The sequence below is a fragment of the Anser anser genome, assembly GCF_964211835.1.
Source record: "Anser anser genome assembly, chromosome: 12".
Taxonomy (NCBI): domain Eukaryota; kingdom Metazoa; phylum Chordata; class Aves; order Anseriformes; family Anatidae; genus Anser; species Anser anser.
Window position 1 is genome coordinate 24,082,075 of NC_139733.1, and position 24,984 is coordinate 24,107,058.

At 42.0% G+C, this 24,984-nt stretch overlaps 1 protein-coding gene across 6 annotated transcripts in view; it reads right to left on the minus strand.

Moving 5' to 3' along the window:
• FGD5 (FYVE, RhoGEF and PH domain containing 5) overlaps nt 1-20,535 on the minus strand; it is a 102,075-nt gene extending 81,540 nt beyond the window's left edge. For 3 of the 6 annotated variants that reach the window (XM_083795534.1, XM_083795532.1, XM_083795531.1), the window contains exons 1-2: nt 20,244-20,535; nt 8,197-11,113 (exon numbers count right to left, since the gene is read on the minus strand). In XM_083795534.1, coding sequence (XP_083651660.1) covers nt 8,197-11,113; nt 20,244-20,520 — 3,194 coding nt within the window. In that variant the 5' untranslated portion in view covers nt 20,521-20,535. Of the gene's footprint in view, nt 1-8,196; nt 11,114-14,358; nt 14,658-19,614; nt 19,875-20,243 lie in introns of those variants that run through there. The other 3 variants (XM_083795535.1, XM_083795533.1, XM_083795536.1) reach the window with 3 other exon arrangements.
• Between the last annotated feature and the right edge of the window lie 4,449 nt (nt 20,536-24,984).

Below are 24,984 nucleotides of genomic sequence, written 5' to 3' on the forward strand. Positions count from 1 at the left end.
AATATTTTCAGAAGGAAAGAAACAGAGATTAACTACTAACATGTAGGGCAGACTCAAAATGCTCAGTGGCTCTGCTCTGTCTCCTAAGACATCAGTATCAGTCCCCAGGTTAAAATTAGAGCTGGCTACAATTTTGTTTGGATGACGCTTTTTCAGTTGGAAAAAAAAAAGAAAAAAAAAAGACCTAGCATTATTAATAAATTGTAGACTTGTGACATTTAGTTGGGATTATTCTGTTAATTAATCCTGGTTCCCAAATAGTTCTGGAAAATCAAAACCATCCTAATTTTGCAATTCAAAAATATGTTTTAGTTCTGAATTTACTTCAATCTCTGTATATATATATATTTTTTTACTTAGCAAGTGAAACAATTAGAAAAAAATGTTGGGAACCAAACAGAATTATTTTATACAAAATGTTTTTTCTTGGTCTTTTCAGTTAGCCACATATATTCTTCTATTTCTCTTGGGGATACTGAAACAATGATTTTTCTTAGAACTTCAACTGAATGGCAAGATAAGTTGCTTGTCCAGCACAATTTAAAATACTTTTTTGTCATCTCTGCAGACTTTTCAAAATCCATATGTCACTCTCACTGTGGCTCTTTACCCTGAGTGTATTCACTATGATGTGTTTTCACATCACTGCCATTGTCTGAATTTTTTAAGCCTGAAAATATGAAGGCAGAAAGTTTAAAGGGAAGATTTTTAGATGCTCACTTCTAGCTCTCATATTCCTTTTCTATTTAAGGACCAGAAGATGTGACTTCAAGGATATATTGTACTGCACGCAGTCTATTACTTCTGAAGACATGTATGCTACGGAGGAAAGCTTTCTATGCTCTTTTAGCCAGATCTAAATGTATAGACTGGTACCCAAAACATAACAGGATTTACAAGCCTCACTGAAAAACTTTGATCAGAGACATCAGAGTAGGTCCACATGCATAGAGACCCTAGCAGGAAGATGCAATGTGATATTATCAGAGTTTTGGACCCCAATTTACTAACTACTCAAGACACGAGGACAAACTGCCAACAGACTGAATAGGTATTTAATTTGAGATAGTTGAAAATGGCTGGCTGGAGACTGCTGAACACAGATCCAAGAAACTGTCACTTGCTTCTGTACATTAGTACCTAGCTGTACTTCCTTTGCAAAAAAGGACAAGTTTGAGGACATGCCTGTGATACTGATAAGCCAAAGATAAAATTGTTGTAGCATGAGTCTGACAGAGCAACAGACGGTGTTCAAGGATGATAGGTCTCAGCTTGCTTGCTCTAGGCCTTCAACAGATACCATCTAATTAATTCAGTAAACTACTCAAGCGAAAGGGTCCTTTTATAAGCTCTTTAATAGGTGTCTTGGCAAAACAGACAATGCCTCTTAAATGTGTTCTCCCATCCATCAGCTCTAATTGGTCCATTAAGATGAAATTAATTGTTGTATGTCACTGAACAGCCAGTCTTAAGGTAGCTTTTATGTTAAACCCCCTTGGGTCTGAAAAAGCAGAATTCTTGCAGGATAATAAAAAATGCACTGTACATTGTAAATAACTTTGTTAAATGGCACAGTAAACCATAAACTATTAGATTAGATTTGTAACAACAACAGAGTACTATTGCATTTTTAATGCTACAGGAGATAGAGCCTATATTATTGACCAGTGGATTCTGGAAAGGCTGCAGAATTGTAATGTGCAATCTCTCATTCAGTAAATCTCAGGAAGGCTCAGGGTGGGGGCAGAAGAGGAGAAAGGCATGCACAAAACACAAATTGACAGTAAAGGATCTGACTATTTCAGACAATGCTACATTTCGGCTGTCTCCAGTCTCATCACCCTGTCTGCACTGTACATGCTTTTTCTGTGTGCTGCTAGGAATGCTTAAAACACACCAATATGACTTTCTATGACCTGTAAACATAATCCAGGGCAAATACACTGTGCCACAGCAGGCTCACTCCCTTTCCCACGGAACCCCACTGGAAATAGGTTCTTGGCCAATGTAACAAAAACAGAAAGCACAAAGAGGACTACCTGAGCTTATAATTCCTCAGGACATGAAGAAGATCACGTGTACATATTCTTCCTTCTCTGCACTGTAATTTGATGAGAAAAGTTGCCAACAGAATGAAATCCAGCTGCTAACAAAACCATCTACTGAGGCTTGGGATCATTTCCCAAGATATATATGGCACAGTGATTTCTCCTAACAAAGCTGGGGCTGTATCCAGCATGCTGAGGCTGTGCTGAGACATCTGCTGTGTGTGCAGAATGGTGATGTGCAATGCAAAGCTGTGCTGGGGGAGCATGCTGCTTTCCTGGCTACCTGTACTGTCCCCCCACACCTGTATCCCCAACACGAACCAGGACAAACAGCTCCATGGATGTGAGGAAACGGAAGAGAGACCATGCTGCCACCATCAGCTTGACATCTAAAGCTGGACATGTATTAAAACCTCTCCTTCGTTAGCAGTATAACATTACCAACACTGTCCAGAGACACTTTTCAAAGTTGCTTGCTTGAAATGATCAACCATCAAAAAGCATTTAAGAGCCATCTTTGTCCTTGCTGTCTTTGAAAGACAATTCTCCACCCCTCTATTGCCCAACAATACAAGGTAAAGCATGCCTTGTGTCCGGATCTGAGCACCAAGGGGTTATCTCCTGCAGACTGCTCCCTGTCTCTGAGCAGCTGGAAATCCTGTATTAACTGCTATCAACTTCTAATTCCCTGTGGCAATTCAGACAATTCTAAGGTAAACAGAAATAAAGACATGACTCATGTCAGAGCTGGCTGTAGCTATTGTCAAGAATTTCAATAGGTTGTGCACAGCCTGAAGTCAGGGTATAGCACTGGGAGCCCCTGTTCTGCAATCAACTTTAAGGTTTATGCTGTGAAGTGCAACAATGGATGAAAGCTACTGGGATTTTATTTTCGATCATATTCACCAGATCACAAGTGAAAATGTCTCTCTCCCTTGTCTCTAGACCCAGTCCTTGATCCATATTTCCTCTGTTACATCAGAAGCTATTATCCCATTTTTACGGGACTTCATCCCATCTCCAAACTTGAACGCTTCAGGGATGTTTGCAGTGCCTTTGGAGCCTTCCAGGGTCTTTGCCCATATGCTGGTTGTTCAGTGAAAAGAATAAAACTGATGTGCGGCTACAGTTACTGTCTTAGTAACTCTTCTAAGATCCTTTACAGAAACCCTTTCAACTCTAATTCTCTTAGAATGAATTTAAGTGAGGTAGTTTAAGTGAGTTTAATTTGAGGTAGCAGTAAAACAGACCACTATTTCAGATTGAGTTGTGGTTTCCTTTCTAATGGGAGAAGGGAGGGAAGTTGTTTTACGAACCACAAGTACAGCTACGTTTTCATGCATGACAGACTGAGCATACAAACCACAACCTTCCAAAATACTGATCTCCAGAACTTTTCAGCAACAGGGAAAGCATAAAAAGACTATGATCTATTACAGGCATTTGAAGGCAGATGCTTACAGGCTTCAGTCATATCATGCTCGGAGATTAACTCTGTGGTGCAGGTATCATTTGACCTATTTTAGAAGTTAAATGAAATTGTTTCAAATGTCTTCACCAATTAAATGAAAAAGAGAATAAACTGGGGAGGATAAACTGATGAAGAAAATCATTTATTCAACAAATTTAAAAGAAATTAAGAGGTGGCATCCTCAACATCCCTTGCTTTAATCGATGCAGTTTCATGAAGGCATAATTTGGCTCACTCAGCTGGACTTAACAAAACAACAAGCCTGAGCATTTGCTTCTGACCTTGTATGCATCAGACTTTTAAGATGTGCCTCCCAGCTCTGAGCAATAAGAGAGCCTTGTGGGTTAACAGTCACCCTTACTGAGCCTGAGTTCAGCAAGTATTTACTTCATTTTTAAACATGTTAGAGAGTGGAGATGAATTACACATCAGCTTTTGATAAAGAGCTGATTCTTTCAATAATTATTCCTCAAATCATACGAAATACCTTTATTAACCTCAGGAGTGCTTGTCTCCGAATAAGCATGCCTTCGTCTGAGTGCCTATCTGTCCCTCACTGAAGTATCTGAGCATCTCTGACACGATGCCACTTTGACAAACATAGCAGTATCACTGTCATTCTTTCTATTTGGAAACTTACTGGTCTTTTATGTAGATTACAGCACCGTGAATTTCTCTGAGGTTAATATAAATAGCATTAATTCACTATCATGACAAAAGATTCCTGTATATGAAAGACTATATAAAAGATTCCTGACAAAATATTCCTGTATATTTCTCATGCTGTTTTAAGTATGAAAACGTTGATTGTCCTTCCTTGGTCTTTGCTATTTTGGGGTGTGGACCTTTTATATTGAAGCTTCTATTACATAATTATCTACACACTTGCACCTTATCCTTCATATGCTGTGCTTAGATACCACACTGTGCCTCTCTAAGAGTGGGTGATTTTATCTTATATAAACCATGCTTCTCCTTTGAAGGACCAGAGAGAGAAAGAGATATAACATCTTGATTTTATTGGTTAAAAATATGTGCTATGTTGGGAAAAACTCACTCTAATGTTTTTAATTTCACCTTAATCTTAAAAACATGTGTAACTTTGAATAGTATGTTATCCTGATCATTTTAAGGCATAGAAATCATGTTCTGCAATAGTTCTAACAATAGCTAAACTTTTGTTATTGTGTTTTTGTATGTCTGTTTCAGAAGGGTCATGCAGACTGTCCCTGGATGCAGTTTTGGAGCAAATCAGTAACTGATGACCTGCAGGGAGCAGAGAAAATATAACAACTTAAGTGGCATAACTTGATAGAACACAGGTTAATGAATCCAGTGGTGGGGCAGGGGGAACAGCTAAATAGCCACTGGAGGGGTGAGTGACTGCTCACCCCCTGGATTTTTCTACTTTTAGAGGAGGGTGATTTGCATTCTCTATGGCCCATCAGCTACAGGCAATGGTTCTACTGCTCTGTAGCTATAATCTGATTTTAGCATACATTTTAGAAACAGTCTGCACTGACACAGTCCTTGTATCATCTTGCACCCATGCTTGGCACAAGCCCAGACTTACTATGACTACCTACAAAGAGCATTGCTTACAAAGTATTCAATGTAGCTGTTAGCTCATGAAGCATCATCTCCAATGCTAGCTCTTTAGAATCTAGCACGGATGTATCAGTCCCGAAACACCTGTGTTCTTCAAACTGGCCAAATTAAAGAAAAGGTCTCACACAAGCCACATTGTTATCCTGGCTTTCTACTAAAGACAACTTTTTCTCCATCTTCTTCTTGAGGAAGTACATTTCTTTGGGAATAAAAGTATGTTTGCAGAGGAATAGGATATGGAAGAGTGATCAGCTTTCCTTATTGTATAAAAGCTGAGAGGCATCAGATGGCTGCCTATTGAAAAGCAGTGAAAAACAAGGTCAGAGCCTTGGGGGTAGCTTACAGGCACGAGCCTTCAATTCTAGAGTTATTAAGAATTACCATGAGCCTGGGTATAATTGCACAGAGCATTGGGATCTCTGCACTGCCCCCACAAGAATTCACTTGAGAGTCCAAGTCTCAGCAGATAGGCATTTTGTCCGATTTGACTTATGTCCCATTATTTCTACACTGTACAGAAGGATAATGATGTTCTATATTGTCATACACCTGAATTAGTTTGTTTACACCAGATTGCTAAATTTTGGGGATACACAGTAACTGCTCTTCAGAAGACAATATTCCCCATTCTATCCTGGCAATGGTAACTGTAAGTTAAGATATATTTCCAGCAGTGCCATTATTGGACTTTTTCTATAAATTTGATTGATTCTAATTAGAAATTATTGGTTTAAATCTACTCCACATGATTTCTCCTTTTAAACAAGAAAATTAAACAGTGAATCTTCTCATCTGACATTTCCTGTGAGCCCCCCGCTCCACTTTTCCCCTGTCACACACACCAGTGAAGGTTCTTGGATAATTACAATCTTTTACAGCTTTCTCACATTCTGTTCTCTAAAACGTAATAAAGGATTTGTACTGCACCATTCATCAAAAAGAAGTCACAATACCATAAGGTACGAGCAGATGCTAAACACCAGCACTCCACAGGTGAATGCACCAAAGAGAAGTTAATGGGCTCAAGCCTCATGTATTACATGGGTTTAGTCCAACACACTTGTACTCTCAAACAGTTGAAGTAAGCCTCAGGATATGAGAAGACTAGAGTTCAGAGTCAATGTTATCCCTGTGTGGCTGTGGTAGAGCTGTGCTTGATAGTTATTTGTATTAGAAAGAGAGAAATTCTACGGAGAACTGCTTTTACAAGAAATAAAACATGCATACCTATACATCACGTATGATTGTGTAAATGGGTTCATGTACATGCTTTGTACAATTTGGTTTGCTCTTAAAAGATTAGACCATACACTGTCTCCAAGTACATTATGCTTTTGGATGTGTTATCCATTTACTTTTCAGCAAAGCTTTTCAGTCATGTCTTTGTCCAAAACATCCTGATAAATACATCAAATCATAGCTCTCTCAGCAGCAATATAAGTATATTGCTGTCTGCCTGCTGCTCTTCCCCTCCACCCCAGTTATTTTGATAAATGGGTCGTTCAGGAGAACCTAGCCTTCATTTCTTCCCTGACAGCAAGAAGTTCATGCACAACAAGCAGCAGCCTGAAAAACTATGTTCACGCCTTGACCTTGAGACTTCCTGAACCAGTTTGGATTGGCTCTCCCCTTGAAACAACAGGCTTCCACAGGAAGTTCATAAATGGACTCAAGTCACAGCAATTTACGTACTTTTAATATTTTTAACTTGGTTCTTCGAGAACTACCCAAAATGGGCGGTGTTTCATGGAAACAAAGAACTGGCCAGCTCTTCCAAGAGCAAACGTCAGTGTGCTGGGTGCAATGCAAACTGCTGAAAGGAACGTGACTAACGGGCTGTCAGGCCCTGCCAGGGCAACTTCTGCTAAGCTCTACTGTGGGGATGTGGCTGTGTGTTGTGAAGTTGCACTGTACTCCACCATGTATGTCCCAGTGTCAGCACCAATGGGGATCCCAACACCGCAGGTAGACCATATCTCCAAAGAGCTGGCCTGCATCCCAAAACCCTCAGCTTCAGGCACGTTTGACCCACATCTTAAACACTGATGAAATGTCTTTCCTCATGCTGCCCCACCAACAACTCTTCCTCTCTCAAATAGACAAAAGTGCTGTATTAGAATGAGTGTGCAAGACTCAGAGGTGTTAAAGAGTTTTTTCACTCCCCAAGTCTGAAATACCTTTGAAGATTTTTATATTTTCACATAGCCCTAACAAAATGTGACTGCATTAAAAATATTCCTTTTCATTCGTTTTGCACCTTGTTTTCTACCTGTTACCATGATCTTAATTGAAAATACCCTTCTTATTTATATCTCTGCACTCCACTGACTGTATGCTATAATCTGACAATAGGAATGTAATAATGGAATATTAATTCAAACATCTTGAGTGCATTGCTCCTATGTAACTATCGAAAGAATATCTCTGGAACATTTTTGTATTTGCAAATAACCTAATGGAAAGGGGATGAAAGATTATTATTAATCCTAGCAATGTGTATGATTTCAGACAGAGCTATTTAATTCATTCAGAAATCAGCAACTCTGTCAAAGATCCTTAACGATAGGCTTTAAAGCAACTTTTAAAATTAATTGTTTAGTCTGATTAGCTCATGGTTTGGGATTTTATGGTCTATACTTAACTGCTGTAGTTTGAAAGTTGAATTACACGTATATAAATAACACCCACTAGATCAGGTTGCTCAGAGCCTCATCTAACCTGGTCTTGAACACCTCCAGGGATGGGGCATCCACAACCTCTCTGGGCAACCTGTTCCAGTGCCTCACCACTGTCTGAGTGAAAGATCTTTTGGCTTGTATTTGCAAACCATAGGATCCAGATCCACCACTGTTGCTGGCACGCATTTACAAAGTTGAGTTAATTTGTTGTCTTTTTTTTTTCTTCACTGATAAAGACTTAATTTATACTCTTCTAGTTTTGCTTTGTGAGCATTTCCTGAGAGGGACATAAGCCAAGCAACATGGAAGATCTGCCTACGGTACCTAGCAGGGGAGGCCTTGCTTTTCTGGCCAAAGCTAGCAGGTCTTACATAATAATGTATTACAATACCTTTCTGTTTCCTGGTCTGTGGTTTGCTGCTTGTTCTCAAAGCCAGTGAAGCTGCTCATATCCACATAGCCGTCATTCTCATTAGCAGCAGATAATGCCCTGCTGGGATCTTCAAAAAACTCAGTAAAAGTTCCTGCTCTTGTGGATCTTCGAGGAGGAATTTGTATATTTTCATAATCAGAGCTCATAGCTGGAATGTTCTCATAGTCAGAAGTGTCAGCATTGGGAAAAGAAATGGATCTAGGTTTTGTTAACGGGAGTGGCATGAAAGGAGGTCTGGACCGGTCCTCAAAGGACTCCACCCTTGACACACTCCTGCTGAAGGACTTCGGTGTTCCTTTTCTCTTACCATCCTTATAGAAAAGAACAGCTGAGGGAGACTCAGATGCACGGAGCTTCCCCACATGTGATTTTAGTTGAGGTGAGCTACTTAGGCTTCTCCTGTCCAGCTCCAGCAGCCTCAGAGGCCCATGATAGCTGGATTCTGATGAGGACCTCGAAGAGGAAACATTAACATCTACATGGACTTTATTTTCCGTCTTCTTCTTGAATTTTAGAGTGAGGAACCTCTTAAAGGAAGACTTCTTTTTCTTGGAATACTTATCAGGTGACTCATTCTCTATCAAAAGTGAAGGGGAACTTTTAGTGATTGGCTTTTTGGTGATGTAGGCAAGTTCAAAAGGAGGTGGTATATCAACAACTGAGGATGGAGTAGATACACCTGATGAAAGATTTCCCTGGGAAAAACTACCTGAGGAACCATTAACACAAGGCAAAGACAAGTTGTCTTCTGTCCTTTTTATTCTACCATCATCAAGTACATAGCCATCACTTTCTTTGTAAATGGAGACAGGTATCTCTCTTCCTTCAACAGAATAAGACCGAGGATATAAAATAAAACGTCTTGACTTGGTTGGTAATGCCCTGTTGGCTTCCATTGTTTTTCCTTCCGCTGAAAATAAATTATTGCTTACATCTTCAGCCCCAGAGTCATTGCAGGAAGGCAGTAAATCAGTTTCAGGTCCAGTTTCTTCTGGAACTGTTTCTGGCACGTAGCCTGGCATTTTCCCAGAGAGTGACCGTGTTCTAGTGACAATGCTTTTACGATCAATGGTCAGCAAGTTGTTTTCACCATCCATACCTAATTCATCTCTCTTACTGTGATCAGCTCCTGAATCAGTCTGCCCATCACAAGCGATTTCATTTTCTGCGGGAAGCACATATGGGTCATCTAGGGGATCACTGCTAGTTGCTCTTTCCTCTGATTCTTCAGGTACAATGACTACTTCAGGGAGTGCTAGATTTTCATGCAAGACATTTTTGGTCCCATGTTTTACATTCATTTTACCATGCTTACAGACTTCTAACTCTTCCTCACATGGGACTTGTTGAGTTGGACTTGGGACACTTTTGCTGAGGCTTTTTGCTTCCACTTCATTGTCTTCAAGTTGCAGCTCATCTGACTTAGAGGTTTCAACAACCCTTTCACTATGCTCTTCAACAGGCATATCTTCCAGCTCTGATACTCTACCTAGTGGTCCAGGGATGGAACCAGAAATCTGACAATTTCCGTTCAGAGAGGTCCCTTCTGTTTGGAGATTCTCATCTGAATGTTCTGTGGGTATTTCCTCACCACAGTAATTCTCAAAAGGAGCAATTTGACAGCAGTCATCCACATTTTCTGCATTCACAGCTTCTTCCTCCTCTTTCACAGAGTCTTGGTTTGTTTCACAGGCTACCTCTGATGTCTCCTCATCTCTCCTCTCAGTGATCTGGCAGCCATCACTGGCATTTTCTGTGTTTGTATTATTGTACCCATCTGTGTCTGCTTTCTCCTCTTCAGCTGCTGCTTGATGGGTAGAATCTCCCAAGCTATTCTCAGCACTGGGTTCACCTTCAAGCAGTTCTAAGCCAAGAGCTGTTTCCTCACTGGTCTCATTGGGCAGCATGTCAAGACTTGCACTATCATCATTTTTGAATTCCTCTTCCATATTCAAATCAAGCTGTGCATACACACTGTGATCACCATCATGTGGTGGACATCCATCTCCATTTTCTAAAATCTCAGGCAGTTCCTCCTCATCCTCCCCTGCCTTTTCACAACCTGGGATTGATTCATCTGCGGGAAGCGGTGTTGGAATGATATCTTCACAGATATCACCCATTAGGTCCTTACCTCTATTCAAAATGTTATCACTGTCAATCTCACTATAGTCTTCAACCAGTTCAAGACTGCTAGAAGTTTCCTCCTTGTTTTTGGCTTCACTGCAATCACCTACAACATCTTCATCTACATTCTCGGAAGAACAATAATTCTCATCAGGGGCATCCGAGGTCTCCTCACAAAGTGCTTCAGACTGGCCACAGTCTACAGTTGAGGCTTCAGAGTCTGGTTCTATTGGTTCAGCACTATCCAAAGAGTTATGGCGCTCAACTTCTTGATTGCTTGTGTCCTCATCATTAGCAACGTTATCCTCTTCCTTCTCTGCCTCTTCTGGAGTTTCCAAAACTTCATTCTCTGCAGAGGAATCTAAGCTCTGATCAAGCTCATGTTGCAAGTCATTGCAGTCTTTCCTGGTCAGCTGAGCTTCAGGAACTACAATGTATTCATTATCTGCTTCAGGTTCTGGGCAATCGGCATGGCATTGATTTCCTTCATACAGCTCTCCATCAAGAAAGATCAATTTACCATTTGAGCATTTATTTAAGTTATTGTTGGTATACACACCGGATTTGCCCTCAGTGTCAGCAGAGAGTTTTGGCTTGGGAGCAATAGGTGGTTTGGGACCTCTAGACATAGAGTTTGGGTTATGAAGAATGTCAGCCCTTGGCAGTGAAGAAGAAAATTTGGAGACAGTTACTGGAGAAAGATGACCGATAATTTTTGGTTTCGGTGCTACTGGTGGCTTTGTGATTTCTAGAGAGAAGAGAGAGAAGACATGTTAGTCATCTTGATTTCTTATTAAATACACCAGAATATATTCTACACTACACTTTATCTTATACCAGTGAATTCTAATGCAGAAGGAGTCCAGCTTCCATGCAGCACTGCTGCTTTATCTGCAAGGTTGCTTTGCAGATAAAGGGAGCTAGCTGCATATATGTTATTTCCATCTTCATCTTCAACACCTTACTCAGCTTGGAAGTGAACATCTGTGATCTGTGTGCTAATCAGTCACTTCAGATTCTAGAAATGAATGTCACCATAGTTTTAACCTGAAAAGGAATAAACTCAAAATATAAATTAACTTCTGGGAACAGCCCAGACATTTTTTTCTGATTCCAGGTTGTGATTATACCAGTAGCTCTGTAGGGACTTTCAGAAAACATCCTCTGTAGCACAAGATCCCTCCAGTGATGCAGGCTCTCCCTAAAGAGCCCTTGTGCTCTGCAGACCCTCAGCAGGCAGAGAACATCCTGCTGTTCCTCCTTTGCTTCTACAGCAATAGTCAACCTGGAGATTATGATGTAGGATAAAGAATGAAACAGATGACCCATGATCCTGTAATCTCGACATTTTTAGCTCCTTGCTTTATTTTGTGTCCCTGCTACTCAAAGCTGGAAGTCACTAGGAAATGTCACAATTTGATTTGACCTGCAGAAATAGCACATTGTAGGAGGTACATGCCCTTACTGGCTTTGATTAAAATCATTCATGTTCAGAAGAGGGAATAGGAGGTTTGAAGCTACTTGTGGAGAAGGAGGGATAGATAAATACATATTCACCAGCCTCCAGTACTGTAGTGAATACTCTTGTTTCACAGTATCCACTGCTCTTTGAGCTGCAGGGCATCTGCCTAATTATTGAAATCACAGAATGGGTAGCTAACCTTGCCCTCCAGATCACTTTAGAAATGTAATGTGCCAAACACTTAAGTACCATTACTGCTCTTGCAGCCAGCATCAAATCTTCAGTAGTTCAAATCTGCAGAGTGCTGAAAACTGTTACCAATTACAAACAGGGAGGGAATAGGAGTGGCTTGAGTATCTCGTAAGCCTGGCTCCACAGACAGTTTTGCTCTTGGCAATTTTAAGTCAGTTACTGCAACAACTGAACATCCTATGCTAACTTTTTGGCAGTAAAGGGATGGTAGCATGATATTTTACTAGCTGCAACTGAGTCTATAGATCTTTCCCACCAGAAATCAGCAATAGACCCCTTAATGTCATAGTAAGGCATTTTTAGGACTAACTCCAAGAGAGAAACATGGCTTTGGAGGCATTATAACACCTTCTGCATTGTTTGGCTTTTCCTAGGAATGTCACTCTAAGAGTAGGACACAAATATACTATGTCCTGCTTCATTCCTGGGACGTGACAAGGCTGGAGCAGTCTGCGTATTCTTATCCTTGTTCTTGTCAGAGACTGTCTGTACTGAAACAACGAGCAGTGAGAAAAAGACTGGAGCATGAAGAATGCCTGGATCTTCTAAGCTTTGGCTTATAAACAAACTTGATATAAAATAATTAACTCATTTTCTCTACACAAAATAGCCATGCAGGAATCCACAAAAAAAAAAAAAAGATATAGCTTAAAAACAGTGACCCGATTTCCCTTCAGTGGTAAATTTTCTGTAGCAAGAATTAAGTAATCTTGAATTCCTCCTCCTGCTGCCTTCAGTGACATTGCTGGGGAAGAGAATTTATGATAACTGGCCCTGTTCAAAGTATGTTGACAATAGGCATTGTGGTGTCCTACTCTTTCCCACTGGGCCAACTATTGGCCACTTCAAATTTCTTCCATACTTTTTTTTTTTTTCTAACTACTCAATGTGTTGATCTTACCTTCCATGAGGCTCCTTTAACAATTTTCCCCTTTTGGGGCTGAGTGCATATACAAGTGTTCAAAATAAACCCTAACAATTACTGAAAAGAGAGCAAATCTGTCAAGCACAATGGACCACCACTTGCCTTTTATCACAACTACTTCACTGCTCCAATTTCTGCTTCCTTTGGTGTCTGAACCATTTAAAAGAATCTGGCTGTAACTTCTAAATGGATAAAAAACAACATTGCACCATAAGAAACGTGTATGTTCACAAATAATGGCTCATGTTTATTTTAAGATGCATTTTATGTTGGAGGGAGACACACCCACCTTGTGCTTAAAAGGAAACTCATGGGGAATAGGAATTTCTTTAGCCTGCTCCTCCCCTTATTGTTCGATGCTTCCTTGTACTGACAAGGACGGCTTCCTTTCCTTACCCACCTTCCTTCAGGCAAACCTGCATTTCAGCATGGTTTTGTTCCTGCCATGGCCCACACAAAACTACTCTGCTCTCCACCCGGTCTGTCTTTGCATCTAAGTTTCTAAGTGGTGGACAGTAAGCCTAGCAGCTCTCCTACAATACCAGTCAACCCACATAGCCCTCACTGTTCACATTTCTTTGAAAAGTGGGGTATTGCCTGAAACACTGCAACTACCCATTTTCAGATGTTCTCCAGATTTAATTTAGGAATTAGCCTAGAATTTAGTTAAGACTAATAAGAGACCATAACTACCAACATCTCTACCCCGTCAAACAACTGGTTTGGGGTGAATACTTAATTAAATACTGAGGTTTCACATTTACAAGGACTTCTGTAGACTTGTCCCAGGCCCATGGTCTTTTGACAGTGGCCCAAGAAATGAGTTAGCTCCACAGTGTAGATACTAGTTCTATCTTTGGTGCCACAGCCAAGTTCGAGCATCTCTTATGATGCTTAAAGTAGCTTTTTCTGACCAACAAACTTGTGTGGCCTGTGGTTTCCTCATTCCTTTGTCATTAATTCAATTCAGATACAAGTTAAAATGAGAGAGACATAAAGAAAAGAGGACAGAAATGCTTTTAAATGGAAGTGACCGTGCAGATAGAAAGACCACACTGCAATAGTGGGATGAGACCACACCAAACCTAGAATTTCAGTGGGAACCAACACACCCAAGTCCTGATTCTCAATGCTCCTGCCCAGGAACAAAGGCTTCAAATCCACAGCAAGTGGATGAGGAACAGGAGGTAGAGGGAAAATGTCTGGGAAATGGCACCAGAAAGTATTATTCAGCTCTAATCAGAAGCTGTGTAATTTCACTCAGTTATATCAAAATAAAGGCAAAACTTGTCTTCTAGAAAGCTTCGGTCTGAAGAGAGTAAAAGGTGGGTATATACCTTAGTATATTCCTTACCTTATTTCCGTAATGAATTGCAGATTTTTAAAACAAAGCCTTTATTTCCAGTCAGCGCAATCTGGCTTCTATCCCCAGCATTTATTATTGTTTTTTCTGCCAGGTTAAAGACTCTTATTCTTCAGTATTTCTCTGGAGAAGACATATACTTCCCTACAGCCACATCTCTGTACAATCCTGGTTTTGGTAAATTGATCAGATGAACTCATTAAATCTTTGCAGTTGGACAATTTCTCCTTTCCTGAAGTCTTTTCTTTTAGATTTTTTTTTCCTGAACTTTTCCAATTTTCCAGGAGCCCCTGTAAGATACATAGTGCAGACCTATAAGAGGAGTTCCAGAGCAGGTACTGATGATGCTATCTACACAGCTCTGTACTTTCTTAGACCTGGTTCTCACTGTTCTTTATTAGCTTGTTAATACGTCAGGTTGACTTGCTTGTAAATTATGACTTCTCAATTGTTCCCAAGGCTATGTTTTCACTGTTTGTTGTCTCTAACTGATAGCTTTATAATATACATTAAGTGTAATTAGTTTGACTGGATCCAACTTAATGATCCTGATCTGTTTCTATAACTGCCCTGCCTACATTGTTAATTACCCTGTCACCAATTTTTGCATCATAAAGTGAACTTTGTCATCTGATACTTTTCTATTTGCTTTCCAACCATGAAAATATTGAACAGTATCAACCTGTTCCTTATCCCTGCATTATACATACTACCATTTGATAACGATACAGAGATAACTGCTAAACAGATTCTCTACTGCCCGTTAGCCAGTCTTCAGCCTAACTAACCAAGAGTGTATTCCTGTTATATAAATGCTTCTCTCTAAAATCAGTGCACTGCTAAAATAATACACAGACATTAATGTACGTTTTTGCATCTATACAGTCACCTCAATTCAAATCTGTAACTTCTTCCACAGATGAGGATCAGATTCCCCACTTCAAGCAAGTGAAGTCCCACTATTGAGAAAATAAGAACTTGCAACCCTAAGAGTAGTAGTAAATATAGGAATTCATTTACATGTCACAGAATCACAGAATGTCACTTGCCCAAACACTATAATAGACACAAAAATGGTTTGGACCCAAAAGGATACAAGTTATTTCATGGTAGAATTTCTTCTATCTTATCAACCAGACAACAACATGAAACAACAAAAAACCTTGCCTATACCAGCAGCCATCATATTCACACTCTCTCTCACATCAGAGAATAACTGTGCTAAGAGCTCATACTATGAACAAAAGCCACGTGCACCAAGTGCTGCACAAATCCAGGAGCTAATGGAAACAGTGCAGCTGCTCTGTACAGTCACGTGCAGAAGTTTCCATACATCAGCTACCAAAACAACACCAAGTTCTTACAAAACAGGACAGAGAAGAAATTCTCTACCTGTGTCTATTTCAGTTTGTCTAACACAAGGTTTTATGCTTTCACCATGGTCCCTACTCCTTAGAGAAGAAATTGTTCTACAATTCAATGGTAGACAAAACTTCCTATCAAAATAACACATGGAGTTTCATGGTAAATGAAACAGACAGCTCTTCTTTATGGATGAAGAGCTGGCTTTGGACCTGGACAGGACATGGACACCAACCACTGCAGTAATTCTGCCAGAAATTTAAAGCAAGACAAGAAAAGTGACTCCTAAAACTCATTTATTTCATTTGCAGTATAAGAAGCTATATGTTCCAAGCTGTAATTACAATTCTGCCAGCTGTCCGAATCAGCCAGTGAGGGTGTGTTTAAGCTGCTTATGCAGATAAGCCATTTTAATGTCATTCTGAATTGAGGTAAGTACCCAGCATAAGCTGTGTAACCTGCCTCAATACATTGGAGATAAAAAAGATGAGGTAGCATGATTTACAATGAAAGTATAATCCCTTTGAGGGGGCTCAACTCATAAAACACTAGTGCTGTCACTGGTAGGACCCCAGGATATACTGTAAATAACTGAGATGTCATAATTTTTGTACTATTCACTGCAAAAATCTCTGTTTTATAGCATGTGAATTCATCACTCATTTCACACAGTCAGAGAAAAATAATAGGTTTAAAATAACAGCAGTTACCTAAGAAATGAAAACAGTTGCAGGGGAGTCACTTGAAATGGAAAAGGTGTTTAGGCTTGGATTTTCTAATGGTACAGGACTGCAAGTCTTCTTTTCAAATGGAACCTGAGTCCAGATTTAGGCACCACCTTCCACTTTGACTTTAACAGGAACTAGCTACTTAAGAGTCTTTTGAGAGTTGGGACTTCAGGTCTTAGGTCCTATTCAAAGCCAGCAAGGGCTCCTAAATGCCTCAGCCATTTTCATTTATGAAAATGGCATTTCAGCTTCTCCATAATTCTGGTATTTTTGGAAAGAATCTGTGTTCTCTTAACAATGTATATCCTTCAAGCGACTGATCAAAAGTCTTCTGCAAGTCCACACAGCATGAAGGTTTCACTAGTGTGGAGACAGACCCAAAGACAGTAGTAACTATCCCAAGGGAATTTTGTCTCCTTACATATCTTAATTGAAATATTATCATCTGGGCTGTCAGAGGACATCCCACCCTGCAGAAATAAAATGCTGTACTGTACAATTATTGGAATTCATCCTCAATGATTAGATCAATGCATTATGACTCTGGGATGTCTGATCAACAGTTTACAAATTTGTCTTACTATCTAACTTCATTGCAGCCATCTGGAAATATAATATAACAGCATAATATCCCACAGAGAAGCACTGCTGGGGAAATGGAAAAATATAAAGACAGTATAATGAGAAAAGGATAAGTTTCAACACCAAATATCTTGATCCTTCACAAATTCTCCAGCATTTTCACTGTCTCTAAACAGGCTGTACATACATGTCTTGGTATGGCCATGGAAGCTGTCTGTGAAAAACCCTGTATGTATGATAACAAAAAATCTTGGTTCTAAGTTACTAGCATGTATTTCTTCTCAGTATAACTTTAAATGTTTGTGATGTTTCCAATTTGTCTGTGACTTCACCATAGGAAGCTCACACAGCAGCAGACAGCTTATATTCACCTGCTGTTTCATATATTGCTTCCTGGGAGCCAAAGAAGACAGGGATTAGAATTTTTTTTTTTTTTTTTTTACAGGTACATATGGCAGCTTTTCCTCTACCAATTTCAGTAGCAGCTGAAAGAATGTCTAATCTGCTTATGCCTATGAACAATTTGGATTCTAACATCTGTACCTTCATCCTTTGGGCAGCATCATTTCAGCACCCAGCAAACAAACACGTATGGAGAGCCTGGCAGGTCCTGTGCGTGAGGCTGGGAGATGGGGCTCTCTCTTGTCACTTACCACAGATTTCCTGTGACCCTGCTGGATTGCTTCATTTTTCTTTTCATATCAGTTCTGCATCTCTGAGGATAATCCATATCTCCCTTCCTGTTTTCTGTCCATCCTTATTTTAACTTCTGTGGGATCAAAGCTGCCTTATGTGCCTGCATGTATGACTGCTTACTGGTGCTATGTGTTACTGTAATACAAAGACCACTGATGCGGGTCCCTGAGCTGTGCCGGTTAATAAACACCCCTCTCCTTCAGATTCAATAGGAAGTTCTGCTTTGCACTGATGGGAGAGACATTCCTTGCATTGTGTGAATGCACAAAACAAAGGCTGAGAAGGGATATGAACACTCTCTATAAATACAACCTGGAGGTAAACACCAGAGGAGGAAAAGAACTATTTTTAAGCAAAAGGACAATGTAATCCCAAGAATAAATGGCCATGAAATTGATTTGGAAACTAGGAGTAGTGACAAGAGTAAGCAGTTCTCAGCTTCCTGAGAGGAGTAGCAGGAGAGCTGCCTAAAATGGTTTGTATAACCTGATGAATTGATAAAAGGAGTAATATGACTTTGTGATTTGTAACAATAGGTTACTGCTTTCAGTAATGAAGGTAGTCCCATTCAGCCCCATGCTCCTGAACAAAGAAAACTACTAACAAAATTTCAGAGTTTAGAGCTGAATAATCTGACATTCCTTACACTGCGCATCCACCAAGATCACACCAAATTAGAGCTGCTCATTTTTAAATAACAGAAAGATGAAGAAAAAGAGGTTGGAGCATCACAACTCAAGCAATTTTTGGCTGGCTTGCTTAACCTTCAAATGAGTTTGTCTCCTGGGAGGGCCAGAGTCCAGTCCGAAAAGAACAAGGAAACAGCATGGAAATGTCACCACTTTTGGGTAGGAGAGCGTCCTATTCCCCACTCCAAGGACAGCTATAAGCTCAGAGGAGTGGTATGACAACCTGATACAACAGCAGGGGGCTGGCTTGGACCTAAGTGATCCTTTCCAATACAGTCTTCCTGTGCTTGGGCAAACAGTGATTCACAGTTTCCCAACATATGACAATGGCAGGGCCAGCCATCTAGCCATGAGATCTCTAGGCTTCAGGACATATCCATGCGAGTGAGGTGCCGGGTGACATTCACTCTCTGCAAGAAGGAATTGTGGAGGAAAATTTTAGGGCTGACACCAAGGGGCTGTTTCTTTTCCTCTCTACCTCTGTGCAGCATTAGATTTTTCTAATTAACTCAGGAGTCAGTAGTAATTATTTCCTGTCTAGTCACAGTTTTTACACACAGGCCTCATCCCTAAAATCAGAAAGTCGGTGGAGAATTTGAAGTTTGCCCCAAATTTTCAGTCACTTATTTTAATGTCTAACTGTTGAATGCCTTCTCTCTAGTAGCTCTTCCCTTCTCATCCTGTCTCTCTCACCTCCCCGGTTTCCACCAGGGAAAATTTCTGGGAAATTAACAGAAGAGAGAAGGAAAGGTTTGGGCTTGCAAAACTTCTTGTCCATTGCAAAAACACAGCACCCCAAAACTCCAGACTTCCCAAAGGAAGTCACAACAAATTTCCCAGGGGCTTTGTGAAGGCGCGAGCATGTCCGAGGCAGAGCCACGTCCCGCAATAAGACGCAGCCCTCCCGGTTTGCCGGCCTGGGTCTTCCCGGAGCCCTCGGCTCGCCGCCGGCCCGGCCGAGGGGCGCCTCCGAAGCCCGCGGGAACCGGGCAGCACCCGAGGCGGGGGCCGGGCAGGACCGGCCCTGGGCGCCGGCTGCCGGGCCGAGGGGTGCCGGCGGCGGGGAGCGGCGCCCAGCCGCAGGAGGAAGGATGCCGGTACCGGAGGGAGGGCGACCGCCCGGCGGCTGTCAGCACCGGGGAAAAGATGCCCGGCTGCTGAGAGCCGTGCCCGCAGAGCCGCGCACTTACCGGCGTTGCTCATCTTCCACCGCAACTTCGCCTGCCGCCTGCTCACAGCATGGTCCCGGGGGCCGCCGCCTTCGCCCCTGGCGGACGCGCCGGCGCTGGAGCCCCTCTGGGGCCACGGGCACGGAGCCGGCGGGGCGGGCGGCAGCGGAGCCGGCTCGGGGCGGTCAGCGCCGCGCCTCCGCCCTGCCCCGCGCGCGGCCCGGCGGGGGCGGGGGCGGCGGGGCCCCGTACGGCCGGCTGCGCGCGGGGCGGGTCCGCGCGGGGCGGGGACCACCCCCCGGCCCCAGCGGTGGGGCAGGGGACGCTCGCGGGTGCCTGAGGGCGCGGCACTTTAACGGCGCGGCGGCTGCCCTCGCCCTGCCCGTCTTCCTCCTGCCCCCGCCTCGTGTTCCCCACCTCCCTTTCCGCCCCCTCCGCGCCTCTTCGCACCCCCCCCTTGCCCCTCCAACCCCTTCCTTCTCCTTCCCCCTCCCTTCCCTCCGTCTCCTCGCCCGCCTTCCCTCGCTCCTCGCTCTTTCCCCCGTCTCCAGCTGCTTTTTCCCATTGGCCCTTCCTCCCCTTCGCCCCCATCCCTCTCTCCGTTCCCGGGACCGGACCGGGGCCGCGCCCCACGCAGCCGCCCCCAGCACCTGCCGCTGGAGCCGCCGCAGCGGTGCCTGGGAGCGGCGGAGCCACGGACCGTGCTAGCTTGGAGCGGCTGCAGGCAGCACCAGGCTGCCGTCTTTTTCCCCTCTCCTGTAAAACAGCTCTCGGCTCGCTGACGTTAACGCGGGCATCCTGTGTCTGGGCGCTTCTCCCCGCTGTCGGGCTAGCAGCGGCGCTAGCCCCCAGACAAGGTTGGATCGCCCCCTTCCTCGCACTAGAGGCGTGGTACACCCCTGCTTCCTTTCCCAACGAAGGTGGCATTGCTGGCACAATAAAGCAAAGCTTTGCAAAACCCCTACCCCGGCAGAGGAACCCCTGGAGGGCTGAGCTGCCCCAAGGGAAGGCGAGGGAAAGGCCGTTCCCTCCGGGCAGGACGGACGCTTGGGGCCACCCCAGAGCCCCTCAGGCCAGCAGCTGGGCAGCAGCGTGCTGCAGTGCCTGGAGAGTCCAGGCTGCTGCGTGCATGAAGCTGTCGGGTCATGCCTAGGCATCCTGCATCCCATATAAATCAGGACCGTTGCTGACACCACCCAGAGCAACTTGGTTTTAGGTGCTGTTAGCTTTGCTTTGGCAAGTACCTAAAAAGTAACTAATCATCCTGCTGGCAGGTGCTCTATAGTATAGCCAAAGTTCTGGTGGGCTTGAGTCTCTCCCGCTGAGGCTGGTATTTGGGGATGACTGGTTTTGATCTATAGGAGATCATGGTTGTATCGCTACACCTCTAAGCGTTTGAAATCCTGTATGGTACTGAAGATGCATAAATTCACAGTAGCAACTCTTTCATTACTTCTCTGAGTTAGATAAGGAGACAGAAAGGCCGGGGTCTTTACATCCTTGTGGCACAGCATGCCTGGCATGTGCCCAGCTGCATGGAATGAAGTGGGTTTCCCTGGCCCACTTAACACTAGTAGTCATATGGATTTCTGCTGTCTTCATGTACTGGTTCCTCATTGATTCCTCCCACCTGCATGCAGCCTTGATGCCTGTGCCAGTCAACGCAAGTAATGAATGACAATTGCATACGGTGAAGCAGCTTCAGGAGCACAGATTTATGGTGTTGCAATGTATGAAAAAAAGTTTATATGAAACAATGGAAAAGAAACCACAAGTAGGAAAAAAAAAAAAAAACAGCAAGCACAGTACAGATGATTTGGAAAAATTGTCTGTTTCCCAGGAGAATAGCTTTTCTGTTATATGTCTGAAAAATAATGCACTGCAGGAGGGGGCATTAGGAAGGAAAGAAACATGTTTTCATAGAACTAAGAATGAGAGCTGTAGAACTGGGGGATTTTCCTAAGAACCTGAAAAAACATAGTCTAAGTAGCAAAGTTTTCTCATACCTAGGGCTAGATACATAATGGAAAATGTTGGTAGCTAAACAAAACATTTGGAAAAAATATATATATATATCTGCAGATAAACCAGGTGATCTTATAGTTGCTGTGCTATTTCTAATCTATACTTCACTCCAAAGCCTTTTTGGTCTGCTATAGGGCAAAGAGCAATGATGTTTCATAGGTTTAGATCAAAACCCCCAGTCTGTGGACAACTTGTTGGAGCAAAGAATTAATTTTCTCTCTCTCACGTTTTCTGTGAAAGGAGCTGAACCCTAGACTTCATGACAACGAGACAACTCCCACTTCTGGTGTTATGTCAGTAGCTCAGAGCCTGGCTGAGGGCACGTATTACCTGTCCTTAGTTCCATGACCCAGATCTTGAAAGGGCCAAGCGCTTCTCACGAGTTGCTGGCTGGCTGTTCTCAAGTCTGCCTTCTGCCACAAAGGGCAGGGTTCCTGGGTACCTCCAGGAGTCACTGACTCCTCTCTCTCAGTCAGATCTGATTGGTTTGTACTTTGAATTGGTTTGTGTTGGTTAAAAATGCAACATATACACTGCTAAGATACTGCACTGTACATCAAGGAATGTATCCTTGAGCAGTTCTGAGTAATGTGCGGCCCTAAGGCCTCTTGATGGGCAGTTAAGCTACAATTTGGGTGCAATAGGGAAAAAGAAACAAAGGTAGTGATCATTACCTTTAAAAAAACTAAAGTATATTTACTAAGCAAAAGGCTTATATTCTCTTCATTGTCAGTCTAAAAGACAATCCAGGGTGTAATTTCTTGTACTAACTTGTACTAACAGAATGAAAAGCTTTAGTATCTCTATATCTAAATGCAAGTCATAGCCATAAAAGATCTGCTTGAAATTTGTCACTTTATCCTCTATCCCTCTTCAAAAATAATGGGAAATGATCTGTATTACAATTGGAAGGTGAACAAATGTGAATATATTCAGGAGATGCTGAATGGTCAAATTTAACTTCTGCAACCAGAGGAGGAAGCACGACTTTTGCAAGCATGTATATTTTTGCTTGTGTTTTGCAAGCAAGGAATAGTACTGAAGGACTGGAGGCCACATCATGGAAAATGCTCCTTGCAGCAGGTAGAGTCCAGCACAGAGGAATCCTCTTCCTCAGGGAGAATCCATGGCTTAATTGACTAGAAGTGAAATTGACACATCTATTTTCATTACTCAATTACTGAAATGGTAATGAAATATGTTTTTTGAATAATTCCAACTATTTTTTAATAAGATGACTTTTAGCAAAGGATTTCCTTCAAAATATAATCAAACTATCCATTTAATGTTTGATGAATTTTTAAACTCTTTCTAGGCTTGTAGGTCCCTATCCAGTAGGTTATTTATGTATGTGCTTAAATCTGCGCAAGTGGATAATCCATTTAAAGCAGGTCTACTCTATATACTTACATGCCCTGGTAGATTAGAGTTGTCTAGCATGTTGGAATCTTATTTTATATCATTGAAACAAACTAGCACTCTACTTGCCATTTTAATGAAGATCTAGAGACTCTTTCTATCAGACTACACTACTTACGCATCCTAATTGTTATTTTTCTGCCTATGTAGAGATTTTCTTCAAGATGAGGTCTGCTTCATCAAAGCTGTATTTCAGAACATTTTTCATCATCTTTCACTGGAGGTTGACCCCCAAATCACACAGAACTTAACCTGCTACTTCCTCCTAGGAACAATTTCAGAAACTGACATTACCTTATAAATCTTTACATTAATCTGGTATTAGTTGCCCAAGAAATCACGCTTTCATGTTATTTTGATATTTCCTGGTGCATTCTATCAGGTAGTACACCACCTGGGAAACCATGGGACAGGGAGAATCAGTCCAACAGCACTCATTACTGTTGGTGGTCTGGCAAAGCCCAAGTGTGTAGATTCAAAGGACACAATATATAGGACAGTTAATTGCTTGTGTTTGTTTTTGTGTGTCTAGACTACCTGAAAAGCTTACTATATGGGGGAAAGTCTCTTATATGGGCATGGATTAATGCTGGTCAGGTCTGCTTTAGCATTATTGTACGTAAGCACAATATATACAATATACATTGTATATATACAATATAAAAAATATATGTATGTGAGCAGTTACTCGAGGGAAAAATGGTGCTGTGTGTTACATAAAGTGAGATCACTCACTAAAGCAAGATGGAATAGTAAATACAGGCCAATAACCAGATGCATTCCTTGCATAAAATGAAATTTAAAATGTGGCAGCTGTGATGAGCTGAATATTTTAATAGCCACCCAAGGTAAATACTGGTAAGTAAAGACTTATTGGATATTTGTCTTTAGAATGGAATAGCACTAGGGGGCTGTTGCAGAGTGATGTCATTGCTGCCTGATGACAAATTCCCATGGCTGCGGTATTTTGTATGCTCTGCAGAGACTAGCGCGTAATGTTTCCTCCACTCTTGGTTTCTTTCTCCTCTCTGCTCAAAAGCCTGACTGACACCAGGAGGCTTAGAACCAGAATAGTAGGGTGTGCTGTACACCAAACCAAGAGCCTGTCAGATGTGTCACAGCCTTGGTCTTGAAGAATTTAAATCCTAAACAAAACCAAGAGAAGGCAAATGAAGGCAAGCACAAAGGCAGGAAGAGGAAGAGAAGAATGGGAGAGTTATAGGTAGAAGTTGAGGAATATTCTTTCCTGCATCTAGGCAGATTGCTACTTGGTTTTGTAGCATATCTCTTTGCAGTACATATTTTTGCAAAAAGAAAAAGGGGATAACAATATCCAGTTATTTATGAATAGCATTGAAAACATGCTGTCCATTATCTGAGTAAGAGAGCTCATGACAAACTGCTGGAGATAATATATTTTGAAGAATGGTTGATGTACACAGACCCCATAACGCTTTAGGGGAGGATGGAAGGACTGTGGATAGAGAAGTCTCCCAGGAATGAGAGAGAGAAATAAAGCTGTGAAATTATCTAAATATGTCTTTGACTCTAGCTTAAGCAAATGAGCATCTGATTCTTTCAGTTTTTTTCTTCCTTCCTTCCTTCCTTCCTTCCTTTCTTTCTTTCTTTCTTTCTTTATTTATTTCAGAAAAGGGCCCCTAGCAAGAACACCAGTCTTCTCAGGAAGGTTTATGTGCTTCCACTACGGTTCATGGTGTCATCAAGGTTCCTGTTATATACCAAGTTTCTAAAATTTCTGTTGCTTAGTATTTTGGTAAAAAAGGAATATTTGTAGGCAATGGTACAAAATCTGAGAGCTTACAAAATGCCACAGCTGGGTCCATCCATTCCTCGATGTCATGGAGATTTTCTTTCCTTCTCAACTGCCCAGATGCCTAGTTCTCAAATCCTTGCTCAGTTTTGATTCATGTCTTACCCAAGCAAAGC